Source organism: Gymnodraco acuticeps, unplaced genomic scaffold, assembly GCF_902827175.1.
Source record: "Gymnodraco acuticeps unplaced genomic scaffold, fGymAcu1.1, whole genome shotgun sequence".
In the NCBI taxonomy this organism is placed as follows: domain Eukaryota; kingdom Metazoa; phylum Chordata; class Actinopteri; order Perciformes; family Bathydraconidae; genus Gymnodraco; species Gymnodraco acuticeps.
Window position 1 is genome coordinate 1598491 of NW_022990889.1, and position 15457 is coordinate 1613947.

Sequence of the window (15457 nt, forward strand, 5' to 3'; positions counted from 1 at the left end):
CTGGCCTCCATGGCAAAATACCAGGCATACTGTAATGAGAATTTTATTAGCACATGCAAGACATAATGTACACGTGACGGCTTATAACTTAGTGAGAAAGTAGTCACACACCTCCAATAAAATGTGGAGGTGATAACGCCACAAGAAAGATGCACGAGAGGCCTACCTATACTTGAACATTCCTTAAATCCTTTTATTATTGCACACCTGTTTATTTATTTGCAAGTGCATAATGTGAGAGAACATTGGGATTCAAACAGAACGTTTGTCAGGTCTAAGTGGTGGTGAATCACTATTGCATGTATTTACAAATGAAAGGTGTTAAGGAGCAATCAATTGTGCCATATCACGGCCTTATCCTTACTCACTATTATCATGAAGACACAGTCATTCCCATTCATATATATATATATATATATATATATAGCAAAATAAACACAATTACACTGCGCTAAACAGCCACATCGACAAACAAACGAGAACCTAAATAGTATGTAATTATATCTAAAACCACAATACGTTAATTACCTGTACTCGGTGCGCCATATTGTTTGTTGTCTGTTGTCTGTAAACCTCCATGTATCCTTAAATATCCTTGCGTCAGCGTCTCACGTGTTGGACGTGCTCTCTTCTGACCATATTTGGAAGTAGAACTTTCGCGGCCGCAGCTAGACCCTTCTCAGCCACCGTAGTGTCGTGTCAGTCGGGCGTGTCGTGTACCATCGTGTACCGTCGTGTACTGTCCGCGGCCGCAGCTAGACCCTTCTCGCAAAACTCCCCGTGAAGTGAAGTTCTGCCCATGGAGGGTCGACACAGAAAGGGAAACATTTACTGAGGTCCCTGAACGCCCCGCCGCGCGCTCCGCCATAATGTCCCGGTTCCACGGGGTGGGCCGAAGAGGTGGAGGGCGCCGCGGGCACGGGAACTCCGCGCCGGCGCCTCTCCCTTCTATGGAACGCCATTTGCGCCATAATTTGCACGTTTATTCGCGCGAATAAACGGACCCCCCCCGTTCCATACCCTTCGTCTCACCGTCGCGCTGCGCTCCCTCGGCTGCAGGGAAGCCCGTGGAGGAGCGCACTGCGGCGCCTGAGGAAGAGCCAGCGGTAGCATGCGGCTAAGCGGCACCCTCTCCTCCTCCAGGCGGCTGAAGCGCTGGGTAACCGAGGATATTGACCCGAAGAGCCCCTCCGTGGACACGGGGGCTACAAGGAGATCCTCTCGGTCCTTCTTGGATAGGGCGGAGAGTCATAGCCACACGTGACGCGACGCCACTATGGCCAAGGACCTCACCCGCCCTTCTGCGGCGGCTACTCCATGGATCAGATTATTCATCTGACCGGTCCGGATAATCTCTCCTGTCCTGAAGCGGGAGGGCAGGGGCGTCCGTCTGAGGGCCCGAAAGTACCAGATAACGAGGCGTCCTCGTCGTCTTCCTCCTCCGTGACCGTGGCCACCCGGCCCCTCGGGATGGCGAATACGAATGGCACCTCGTCATCCTGTTCACCCATCTCCACCACCTTGAGGTCCTGATCCTCCGGCGGGCGAACTTCACCCAGAAATGATCCCCACGATGTCGGTAAGGTGGTCCCTCGGTTTAGCGTTGCAGGCCGGCGACTGGTTTAGGCCGTCCTCGGTGTGGTCCGGCCCCAGGCCAGTGCGAATCAGCTCACGCGATCAGGCCAGGGCATGTCGGACAGGCCGGGTGTTCGAGGAGTGGTGAGTCCATGCTTTTCTTCTTTTCCTTTCTCGTTTACTGCTCAGGTTGTTTAATCCTGCTCGCTGAAGAGAAAAGGATGACAGTCAGGAGGCGAGGCCTCGTTTTATACGGTGAGATGCACGCGCATTCAGGTAGGCCCGCCCCGGGGCCGGCTACGTTTATGGAAGTCTCAGTGGATGAATGCTTGCATGATATGATCAAGGGGTAGTACCCATAGAGTCCAGTAGAGGGCGGAGCCTGTGAGAGATATAACAATATTCAGGCAATCAAGGTAATTAAAAAACATATACATCTGGAGGTCAATCTGCACTGTAGCTTGTAATGCATTTTGCAGAAAACAAAATTAACACACATCTAAACATTTGCTACCTGAAAACACCTCTGCACATTTCACACCTGTTGTACTCATTACATTAAGTGTTGTAAAAGTTGTGCAATGTTTCGCAATACTTAAAGGTATAATATGCAACATTTTCTTCAGAAAAACAATGAACTTCATTACTAATGACCCAATAGAAGTGTGTGGTGGTGTCTGCAGAGAACCCGCACTTTTGTATTTTTCCTTTTACTTTGAATGTCACAGCCATGATCAGAAATAAATGTTTTATTCCCAGTGGAATAAAACATGCATTTTTTCATTGCTTTTTTCTTAATGTTATCCCCCTCTTCAACAACTCTTTAACCTACTCAACCACTGCTGCTTTATTTTTCTCTCTCACCATTGAGCCGAGGACAACTCTGTATGCTACATGATACCTTTAACATTAATATTGATATGATTTGCTCCAGCACATACAAGCACAAGGTCCTGGTCACTGGTTGTTTGAATAGTATGAGAAATTCATAAAAGTCCTTGAATTAGTTTTAACTACTGAAAATCAATGAGGTTGGGGCTTGCTTCTATCAAATTGGATTTCTATTCAAGTAGCATGATGTCAAGGATCGCTGACCCGAGAGGCTGCAGGAGATTTGCTAATAGGAATGCTTATCAAGTACCTTATCAGGAGTAAAATCACTTTCATATTTCATAACACCAGCGATGTGAGCACACTGGGATGAAAGAAGTCAAGATCTTTCTACTAAACGTATAGACTCTGTTATTAAAATGTGCATTTAATTAGGGACAGGCCAAAGCTTCACTGAGGACACATAGGTAAAATCCTCTGGTGAATTGGGTATTCAAGGATTTTTACCACTTAAAGATGACTATAGACTACTCTAGTACTACAGTCACTTTACACAGAGATTTATCCCAAGAAAAATGGCAGTGCATTTGTTAATGATGAAGTGACAAAGACCTCTGATACAGTTTAAGGTTCAAGGTTCAAGGTTAGTTTATTTGTATAGCACATTTTCAGACACAGAGGCAATTCAAAGTGCTTCACATTCAACACATAATAGTTAAAAACAATACAAACACACAATCAAAAACAAACCCAAAAAAAAGACAATTCATAAAAGCGATAAAATACTGGCTGCAACTAAAAGTGCAACGATAAGGCACGGTTTAAAGGATCTCAGGATAGGATGCATGAAAAAGAAAGGTTTTCAACCTTGATTTAAAAGAACCCAGTGTTGGGGCAGACCTCAGAATTTCAGGCAGTTTATTCCATGCTTGTGGTGCATGAAAACTAAAAGCTGCCTCGGTAAATTTAGTTCTGAAATGGGGACGACGAGTAAACCCGCTCCTGTTGATCTCAGAGCTCTGGCTGGCTTGTAACAGTGAAGCATCTCTGACATGTATTTTGGTCCCAGTCCATTAAGTGCAGCAGAGATGGTGGCTGCAAATAATAATGGGGTAAACAAACAAAGTGTCCTCTTTATCCACGTTTTACCTGTAGCCTATTTTTTCCAATTAGTGGCCAGTAATATTCACAAACTCTGCCTGAAAGATGCAGTTACACCACATGCTGATGAGGGTAGTTATAAGTGCCAATATTTAATGAAATAACACTCTTCTTGCATATGCACTGACCTTTTGGAAAACAATCTTTGCTGAGAAGCTTCTGCTTAAAAGGCAAGGAGTTATCTCAGAGACCTTTTTGCTGTTTATTTTTGAACCTTTGAAAATCAAAAGGGAACTAAGCCCTGCACAACCCCTTGCATACACAAGCATTGCTTCACTATTTGTATCCCAAGACTCTCGAACAACAATCACAATAAAATAAAACTCAGACCTTTTCATGGATGAATTAATACAATCTATTCACATACCATTAGTGTTAAATAATAATACAGTTTAATAACAGTTTATTGTTATATATTCATTGTCCTATTTGTTTGAGCTTTTTTAAGTTCTTTGTTTATATTCATTTACATTTGGTGTAATATTATTATTTTGTAATGCTAAATAGTTTCTTTAAAAATAAATATTTGTTTTATCTTCATATTTTTGACCTACTATTGCAACTTATCTTCTTATATTATTTTCGTTTGCACAACCATACCTGGCAATAAACTTGATTCTGATATAATTTCTGCATTTGCATGATGATTTAATTTAATCAAAAGTGTTGCACGATAAGAATGCTGGCTTCTGCACTGCTTATTCTTTGCTTTAAATGTGTTCAGGACATTTACAGAACTGCTTAATAAAACAACAACCCTATCGCCAAAAGGATCAAATCTGGACAACTCTGCAAAAACCCATTTTATGTTTAATGACAAAAACTGTTGTTTCTCACAGCGTCTGCAAACATCAGCTTTTTAATGTTTTTCTCACAGCATATTTCATTTTGTTTTAGGGCTCACAAATTTACTGATCTCTCTTTCTTTTAAGCGAAACACTTTGAAACTCTGTACCCTGCACACTATACCTCTCCAATACAAATGGCAGAAAGAGACAGCTTGCAAATAGCTGGTGAACAGTTAGAGCGTTTAGCAGCTGGAGAACAATATGTTTCCCTCAGTTGGTTGTTACCACAGCAATTGCATTCCTCAGGTGGACAACAGCACGACTCTTAACCAGTGCTCATGTTTCTCCGTTTTGCTGGATTTGTAAATTAAACCGTTTATTAAGTTCACCAGATCAACTTCACAAGGTAGAGCAACCTTAACATTTTTGATGGGTTAGGTAAGGGTTACTTTTCACAAAAGCAAATATTACTCTGAGGTTTGTGAAACGACATCTGACTTAAAAAAATGTAGAACCAGAAAAAACAAGCAAAAATATTTTTGGATCCAGACTCAGTTCAATCAGGAAAGACTTTGTTCGTCTTTTTTGTTTAAATAACATTTATTGACACATGCGCCATATGATAAATGTTAAAAGTCTTTGGCAATCAGAACCCGATCCTGACATGGTATATTGAAGATCTGGATTTGATGAGGAGATGGGATGATGAGGATGTTGAAGATCTGGATTTGATGAGGTGATGGGATGAAGAGGAGGTGTGATGAGGTCTTTGGATTAGCTCTCCTGGGCACTGGATGTGATGAAAGGAGGTGGATGTTGAAACAACAGCTGACTGAAGGAGAGAGGAGAACCATTTTAAAGTTTGACTGCAGCCCGATGATTGGTTGCTGGAGATTGAGGTGAAATGTAATTGGTTAAAGAGAACGCCCATGATGAGCTGATTATATGCAGCTGCGGAGTGAATGAATATAATAATAATAATAATGGATTACATTTATTTATTTATTTTTATTTAGAGCGCTTTACAATTACATATTACACATATTTGACATGCAAATGTCATTACTGTGGACATTACCTACAGGAGCAAATGCGGGTAGAGTGTCTTGCCCAAGGACACAACGGCGGCCGAGGCAGGCTTCGAACTGGAGTTCACCAACGCCCCTTGATCTGATGATCAACGCTCTAACCACTGCGCCAAAACTAAACATATATGCCCCAATATATGAGATTCCCTCTATTGAAATCAGTCGGAAGTCGCAACGGCTCATTTCAAAATAAACGTGGATTTGCGTAAACATTTTATTTTTCGGGGTTCGGGTGTTTTGTTTTTAAACAAAGTCTTGGCTTTCAGAATATGAAACTTTTATTTCCAAAATCATACGATAAATACATTTTTGAAGCTTGTAAAGGGAAGATGACAGGCACCTCTCACTCGCCACTCTGCTGTTCCGCAGCGCCGCCCCCCCTCCCTCCGGCTGAAATTATTAATGTAAGCGTATAGTAATCATAGATAACACGGCAGGGTCCGTTACAGTTTGTTTTCATCTGATTTCAAATAAACAAAGTCTTGGCTTTCAGAATATTAAACTTGTTTCGGCAAATTCAGATGATAAATACAACTTTGAAGCTTGTAACGGCATAATTACAAGCGGAGAACGGAGTAACTTAACGTCACAGCAGGCTTAACAACAGCCGGTGATTCTCGTGAGGGTTTTCCCCGGGAAACAAACACAATAGGCCTACACACAAACGCAAAATTACACACACACACACACACACACACACACACACACACACACACACACACACACACACACACACACACACACACACACACACACACACTCGCGTGCTTCCCCCAGACCAGTAATCCAAACGAAAATATCTTCCCTCCGTAGTATTTTGATCATTTGCTCCGCTAATAATCAATCAGATCAATGGATTCCAGAGAAGAGAAAACTTTGAAGGCCTTTTTCTCAAAATGATGACTCGGTGACAGTCATTATATGGGTCATTCTACAGAAAAGGTGGAATCTGGGTGATACAAATCTGCTGAAATATATTCCTTCTAAAAACATCTAAAACCTGTTAAATAGCAATAACCAGCGCCATATAGATAGAAGAGTTACGACATCTCTCCAATGGACCAGTTTTTTTACAGCAATGGCGGATCGTGGAGCTCTCAATAGTTCCCCGGAAGTTAGCTTGCCGCTGATTTGCGGGGCTATCTGCGGCTAGCAGCGCAGTAGAGTTGCCGCATATAATAGACCGTTCGTGTTGGACTTTTAAAAGGTAAGAAGACGTTTAAAGATTTATATTGCGGATATTATCAGCACATCTGAGTCAAATTAACATGTGTATTAAAGGATGTTAGTGGATTCCGTGAAGATTATCCCTAAATCTACTGATTTAGGGAACGTTTACAGATTAGGCTAGGATTCCGGACAAAGTTAGCAACACACGTTAACCACGAACAGCCTATTAATCCGTTCTCCTAATGTTATTTCAACCCAACGTTGTGGAATTAGAGAAAAGGGGCTTCTTAACGTGCTTTTATCCGGGGTGGAGGGAGTTCAATATTAGTTAAATATAACATTGGGGCGTGTGATTGTAGTGGGTGGAGGTGGTAAAATGAGGATATCCATTTTAGAGTTCAAGCTAGTATAATATAGTTCACGTTACACAATAATAAGGAAGAGAGCTATTTGTGTGATACATGAATCGCTATTGATATGGATTTAGAGTGCATATTTGAGACTTCCAAACAGTAAACAAAAACGTAATTTATTGGTGAGTGTTTTTAGCAGAGCCATATTGTCCTTGTGATTCTGTTGATTATTACCTGTCTGTATTATGTTGCAGCTCAGCTGATGTTGGATTGATGGCAAAGGGAGAGGGACTTAAGTGAGAGTGAAAACACAAGGTAAGTTTCAAATAGGTCAGCAATTTCCCATCCTATAGGTTGCTAGATGTATTTAACCCTTTCTCCTGTCTCCCTCTCTCAGCACAAGAACCCCAGGGGGATTCAACGGAGCCTGAAAACCTGCAATGAGACCCTCACCCTGAGCCTGAGTCTCAACTCCCAGAGCTTTGCAAGCCTCTCCCTGTTCCTTATTTTGATTAAACAGACGTTAAGCTTCCCAATGGTGTGTTCTTCGTTTTGTGAAAAATATGATTACCTCACATATGTTGTTGCTGTTGTTGTCTTTTGTGATGGTTAAATTGCTCCTGCTGACTTGAGCCAGCCATTCTTTCCTCCTCTCTGTGTCAGTGGGGAAACCTTACATTTGTACTTCTTTCTCTGAGCGATTGGAGCATCCCCAGGCAGCACAGCAAACCATGGGGGAGACGATATGCCAGGACAACACGGAGGAAAAGGCACAGACAAACTGCATGATATGCTATTCAATGTTTATTGAATTCCATTTATTTACAATGGATGTTCCAAAAACAACACATTTAACATCAACATCATGCTGCTGCTAGTGCTTTGACTCAGTTGACAATCATTGATAGGCACCTGTGGGTCTCCTGTCCTTTCTGAAAGTCATAAAGATTACATTAGTCATTTAGATTACTTATGTCCTCAATTACCAGGGGATTACTGAAACCACCATGAATTAAAGAAATGGTAGAAATGTATCTAATCAGAATTTTGAAACCTTCCTTCCCTCCCTCTAAATATATCAATAAACATTAGGATGTGATGCTCCTGACTACCATACAGGTTTAAGAAGATAATATTTGTTTTAAAGAATTCAAAGCAATAAACAACAGGCTCTTTAACCAAGGCAACGTTAGCCTAACATGTATATGTTAACAGGTAAGATAGCTGTTCACACTATGTATATTTTTCTACTTTTTGTAATGCTATTTTATTTTTATTTTATTTATTATAAGATGTTTACATTTTCGATTGTTTAATTATAGTCTTTTAACTGTCTAATGTACAATGCCTTGTCTTTTGCTGCTGCATCGTAAACATTTCCCCAATTGGTATCAATAAAGTACTTCTTATTTTATCTTAATCCTCAAATATTAGCAAATGTTACTTTAAAAAAAATAAAAACATTGATGTAACTACATACACATATCGATATGTTGTATAAATATTGCAAATCAAAACCTTTATTCACCACTAATTGCCAACAATTGCATTTCTATCCTGGTATTAATGCATTCAAATTGTGATTCAAATGGCCCGCCACGAACTTCCGGGGAACTATTGAGTCTCCCTGAACATCCATGCCTGAACCACGTGATGATCAAGCATTTTGGACCTCCGTTGTCGCAACTCTTCTCTATATGGCGCTGGCAATAACTAACTCTTAACTTGATGAATCCAGAACAAGTAGAGCTTAAAATATTTGTATTATTTTTATACTTTATACAAAGCTTATTTGTATAGGAATGTCACTGGTGTTACGTGTTACCAGGAAGAAGAGTAACACCAGTGACGGTAACACCAGTGACAATTTGGAGAAAACACTACCATTTTAACAAAATGGCTGCAATGTGTCAGACCAAATATGGCTTCAGTCAATATCAAAATCGTTTACAGTAACTCTTCAATACAATACATGTTCCCATTCAAATGTTCACCCCTAGGGCTATGCAATGAGTAACACTAATTACAGACTTGAAAGACGCATGTAAAATTTGAAGATAAAATGACACATTTAACAAACAAAGTAAGAAGTATCTGACTTTCCTTATGTCTTTGTGTCCACTGCACTGCCTCAAATGATCTCTTGTTACAGGAGGCACTTCAGAGACAGTACATTATTTCAAAAATAAAAGCGTTTTGTGTAGCAGTAACACCAATGACGTAATTTTGGGTGACTGACATTTATTTGATATTATTAATAATAATTTGCGTTTTTTTTATAACATTTCAGTGTTATATTTAATGCTTGTAATGTTATGTAAATATAAATTAGATTTATTGAAAAGAAAATCTTTTAAATTAAAACTATAGGCTCCACTTCCATGTATGATCAAAGTGACAAGGCAGTTCCTTGAACTTGACATTTTAAATACATTTACGTATAAAACCATTTTTTATTTATTTAGTACCATTGCAAAGACAATCTCTATTTATTCAACATATATAATGAATGTGAGTATTAGGTCAACGTCATGTATTTTGGTGTCTGCAAAAGTAAGTGACAGCACTTCCACCTTTTCTGTAGAATGACCCATATAATGTGACATATTTTGCTTAATATTTGGAGTACAAAAACAATCCGGATATCATTAGAAAGCTATGAATCTCCTCTTTCCAACAGTGTATACAACTCAAAATGTGTCTTCGGGTTAATGCGACTGATTTCGATGGAGCAGGTCACATATATACCGCCCCAATATGTGCCCAGTCTTCCTGAAAGAACTTAATAATAATAATAATAATAGCTTCGATTTCTATAGCGCCTTTCAGGGGACCCAAGGTCGCTTCACAAGTAATAGTGCAAAGACAAACATAACAAAACAAAAGACAGACAAACAGAACAACAGATCGATTTAGGGGCCGAAAGCCTTGGCAAACAGATGGGACTTGAGGGCCCTTTTGAAGGCTTCAAGTGTGGGGAACTTGCGCTAAGCTTCATTTTTGCAGCAGAGTGCAACACAAGCTAAACAATGTGTAACTATATAATCCTTTGAGACTGAGTAGAACATTGTTGCTGACACAAGTGTTATAACATCTAGCCAGATACTATATAGGTATAAGCCATGTGCAGTGTCTTCAAAACTACACCTTATTGGTCCATATCTCATCTTCTCACTGGTAACCACTAGCAACAGCCCTCAGCAACACCACCCCTTACAATTATCAATTATTTCAGGGCTTTGATGATGAACAAGGAGGGAGGAGAAGAGATGTAAAATAGCTGACATTTAATCATCTGTATTATCATCAGGTGTAACAGATAGGTTGCTGGAGCACTGGACTGATTATTGGATTACTGGATTTCTCAAAACGTGGAAGCACTTCGGATCGAATCACCATTTACCATTTTGACAATGATTAAATCCTAAAACTAGTGAAAAACATACACATTATGTTTTGTGTTAGATTCAAAAGCAGGGTTTGTTATCCAGGTATCCAAGTAATATAATTAACAGTAGGTTTCTAAGCCTAGTCCACTCCAAGCTTTGCACCTGTATCACATGCGTTACGAGGGATGATGATTCAGTGTTGCATTAGTAAACCCCACTGTGACAGGTCTGTGGTGCAGACACATGGAGGCTCTCAAGCATTGAACATTAGGTCATGTTGACCTAATGGTTGTGTCATGCAGAGGTAGCGTCAACTAAGTGAGCTGAACATCCTCCAGCTGTGTATTAGTTGCACAACCATGTTGAGCCAGCTGGTTTCTACCCATGCATTATCTTAGTATTCACACATGTGTATATGCCTATCATTTATGACTGTCTAATGTCTATGGATAAATTAATGTGCACTAAAGCTCTCCTATAATATATCTAGGCTGTAAGCAGAGGTATAATTAGAATGTTATTCACTCACAGCATCCAACCCTGCTGTAGCTTAGGAGATCTACTTTAGCTCTCAAGCACTGGAACTGCATAGACACAAATTAACATTATTTATGATAGTGCTCAACCCTAGCTCTTAAATGCGTCACACATGCATGACACAAAGCACAACAAGGTATTTAAAGTGAACATACTAAGAAGAAACAACAACACAAATAAATAAATGATTTGACCTCTTAAAATAACATCCATCCTTATTTTAAGGTTATCATCTTATTTCACAGTCCTGCCTGCCTGTATGATATAATATAATGTTCTGTATCAGTTTCTTCCAACATTACGAAGATACAGTCCATGATAATTGCCAGTGTATTGCAAGCCCAGAGCTAAATGTACTTCCTGTCAGCATACAAGATTGAAAAAAAAAAAATGCACATTTATGATGTCTTTTAAAATAAAGAGTGTTACTCAAGATTCTCACTTTTTAAAGGGATTTGTGTAGGTTTTGATTTGTGTGTGTGTGTGTGTGTGTGTGTGTGTGTGTGTGTGTGTGTGTGTGTGTGTGTGTGTGTGTGTGTGTGTGTGTGTGTGTGTGTGTGTGTGTGTGTGTGTGTGTGTGTGTGTGTGTGTGTGTGTGTGTGTGTGTGTGTGTGAGTATGATTGCAAGTATGCATTTAACAGTAACATTACAGCTGTGTACAGTTTATTGGTCGGTTAACAAATGCTACCATTCGGTTTTGATTCCCACCTGCAGATTTTAGTAAAAGGGGTAGTCCTGAAATGTCTCACTTTAGGTTACCTTTAATGTGGACCGGCTAGTACCATAGTAACAAGACACTTTTGAACTCACCACTCTGCAGTTAGCTTTAGCGCACTGTCTGAGTCCGTAACGTGCTAAAATCTGGCAAGAATATTAAGTAACACCCGTAATTGTACTGATTACAGATCTATTGTTGAATGTGACAAAGAAACAACTCTGCGTTCGTCCCAGACAGGACTGGAGTGAGGCAGCAATCACAATTAGCTATACATTATTTAAAAATAATTGCTAAATTATCGGCAAAAGTAAGTAACTGTTGTTATGGGCCAAATTACGATGATTGTGCAGCTCTTTTTTAAACATATTAGGTCACTTCACATTTACTGAATGTACTTTCCAAAGAAAAAATTACGAGAAGAAAAAAAAAAGTTTTGTGGTTGGTGATTTATTAGGACTCAGAAGCAGTTGATATGTATTTTATGAATTGATTGATTCATTTATTGATTGCGCTATATATACTTTTTTCAAGGGTAGTTTGCCAACCTTACAATTATGACATTTTATTAATTTTGGTCATTGCCGTAGCCTTCTCTCTCCTCATATCAATAATTCTGTCTTGTCTATCTGATTAAGATGTATCACTAAATAAAACTCTTTTTGTGATTTCACGCAGATGTTTATTTTTCACCAAGTGACCATCACAGTCCCGGAGAATTTCACCCAGTGCACCACCCACGGCAGCTTTGTCCAGCACTGGCAGGAGACCCTCTACAACATTTTCAACTTTGTGTGCCTCTTCCTCCTGCCTCTGGTCATCATGATCTTCTGTTACACACGAATCCTCATCGAGATATCCAGCCGCATGGCCCAAAATAACTGTAAGTGACTCGTTTCCTTCAAAATCTTTAAAAAGATAAAATATGTTTTCTGATACCCAAGGAGCCGACAAATATGGTGTTTTCTCTTCTTCCAGTGCTGTCTAGAGATATTCATCTCCGCCGCTCCCACAACAACATCCCCAAGGCTCGGATGAGGACTCTTAAGATGAGCATCGTCATCGTGACTTCATTCATCGTCTGCTGGACCCCGTATTACATGTTAGGCCTGTGGTATTGGTTATTTCCTGATAAAATGGAGGAAATGGTTTCTCATTCAATGACGCATATGCTGTTTATCTTTGGTCTCTTCAACGCCTGTCTGGACCCAATCACGTATGGTCTCTTCACCATTCATCTTCACAAGGGTCTTAAAAGATGTTGTCCAACTTTCATCAAACGGACTGAATTGGAAAACAACACTTGCCTTGTACAAATGAATCGCCTGTCGTCTCACAGGCAGATGGTCTCTAGTAGTCACAATACAGACACTGAAGGAAACCACAGCATGAAAAGGCCAATCATCCCAGTAAGCAAGATCTAATGGCTTGACGAATTGCAATGAAAGGAATGAAAGGAATGAAAGGAATATTCCAGCACTGAGTTTAGTCTTTCTCCAGATACAGCCAGTTTTATGATGTTGCTTAGAAAATATGAAGCTCCTTTCGCAGACAAATCTGTTTGTTTCCGTTGCAATGATGTAATCGATTGAGTATTATTGCTTTGCCTTGGTTTTCTCCTGCATCACTGATCAGATTTGACAAAAAGCTGCAGAGTGGTGCATGAAGTCTTTTCCCCCTGTAATTGGCTGAGGGTCACCCTGTACATCACACAGAATATCTCACACACTGCTGATCCAATATTCCTATGAAGCTTAAGGGCTTGTGGGAAAATAATCAGGCCCAAATGATGACAAATCTGCTTGAAGTTCCTATAAATGGATTTAAAATGTCTTTCACAGATATTTTCTAGCATCTTTCGGATAAAAGTCCGTAAAAGGACTTTGATACACAGTTTGAAAGGCAGTCACACTCGTGGACACACACACATTTGGGCTTTACTAAGTGGATCTCAAAATATCCTGTAAGAAACAGCAGAAACAAATATGTGTGCATTTGATTTAAGATGATCAAAAATATAATATGCTGTCTGTTGTGTGGCTTCTCTTTTATGTTTACATGTTATGTGTCAAAATGTGTACATTGTTGTTTTATTGGGAGTGTTTGCCCTACAGTAAACTGCTGCTGTTCATTGCTTATTGGAAACTGCTCTAATGTAATTTGTAATGTTGTGTTTGCGATATAAAAGACTGTGATTTTCTTTCATTACAAACCTTATGACATGAACATTATCGACCACAAAGGCCTTTTAAATAAATGTTTAGGCATACAATTCCATGTATTGAATGCACCTGAGCTGCATGTTGTTGATTGACTGTGTAAATTGTCTAAGATCATTTGCTGTGTTGCACAAATCACACTGGAGTCAAAACGTTATGAAATACTCGGAAATGACCCATAATGCCATTTGTTATACTTTATATTTCTATTTGTGTTGGTAGTGTATTATGTTGTGGATTGTATTGCTTTGTGAGACCAAAAAAACTGCTTAATTGAAAACATTGGTATTGTAAGGTTAGCAGTAAACAATAGTTTTTCTAATATGTAGGTGCAAAAAAGAGAGATCAATAGGCTAGCATTTGTTTGTTTGCATGATATCGTTTATTTCTTGCAATGTATGGAAGATGTTGTGATGTATACTTGCAATTTGTGGAATACAAAAAAACTGCCTCTATTCCATGCATTGGGTGAAGCACAAACAATGAGCTGCCTTTTACTGAGAACGGCTGCATTTATAATTACCTGGAATATCTATATCAGAGGAGACTATTTGCAATGGCTAGAAGCAATTGGCATTTCTTGGTATCTCAATACACAAACCTAAAGTCAAGACCACAGACATTACTGATATAGATCCACTGAATAACTTTCTTTTTCCTATACAATTATATTATGTTACTTACCCTTTGCCATTTAGGCATTATGGCCACATACCAACACGATTGTTGAGTGGCTCTAGTAGACAAATGGACATGATCTGTAACATTTGTTTTTCTTTATTTTTTGAATATTGTTGTGCGTAGACGGCTCTGCTAAGATTGTTCCCTAGTTTAGGTTTCATGTTATGTGTTCCTGTTTTATTTTGATAGTCTTGTCTACCCTCATGTGTCTAAAGTACGTTTCCTGCCTTGTCTGTTTTCCCGCTGTTGTGATTGTCTAATTGTCTTCACCTGGTGTTGTTTGTCTAGTATATATAGTTCTCGTCTTCCCCTGTCTCGTTGCCAGATTGTCTTGTGAGTTCCAAGCCTTCCAGCGTAAGATCATTTTGTCATTGTCCGTAGAGTTATTATCGTCCATAGAGTTAGATTAAGTAAGTAGTTTTTGTAGTTTTTTGATAGTATAGGTTAGACAGTTTATTGAGTGTTTGTTTTGTTGCTTTATGTATTCAGTGTTCTGACCTGTCTACATTAAAACACTTTATTTTGATACTTTGTTTGTCTCTGCATCGTGCATTTGATTCCACGCCCTTGTACAGCCTTAACAAATATTCAAACAGATACCGTCCCCCAAAACAAAAAAGGTAGTTCAGTAATTATTATTTTCTGAAGTGTGGTCCATTAAGTTGCCATTGTGGAGCCTTCAATCATATCGCTGATGGAGATCGCCACGTCATTGTCATGGAATAGTAGATGTTCAAATGTCCAGGACTTCTCCTCGATGTGAGCAATTCTGGCAGCTGCTGATAGAGATCATGCAATATGATGGAAAACACCAGAGCAGCTTTTATAAATGAACCTGCCGGTGACTTTTCAAATGCTATTTCCAAGGTTATGAATGAACACAGTTATCTTGTCTCTAACACTGCTAACATTTATTTTTGATTCAGCATTCAACATTGAGATCAGGCCA

At 39.4% G+C, this 15457-nt stretch overlaps 1 protein-coding gene across 1 annotated transcript in view; it reads left to right on the top strand.

Annotated features, from left to right (window-relative positions):
- gnrhr4 (gonadotropin releasing hormone receptor 4) overlaps positions 1 to 14665 on the top strand; it is a 34522-nt gene extending 19857 nt beyond the window's left edge. Inside the window, exons 3-4 of the mRNA XM_034233677.1 lie at positions 12287 to 12491; positions 12587 to 14665. Of these exons, the coding sequence (XP_034089568.1) occupies positions 12287 to 12491; positions 12587 to 13032 (651 nt within the window). The 3' untranslated portion in view covers positions 13033 to 14665. The remainder of the gene's footprint in view (positions 1 to 12286; positions 12492 to 12586) is intronic.
- Positions 14666 to 15457: the final 792 nt, after the last annotated feature.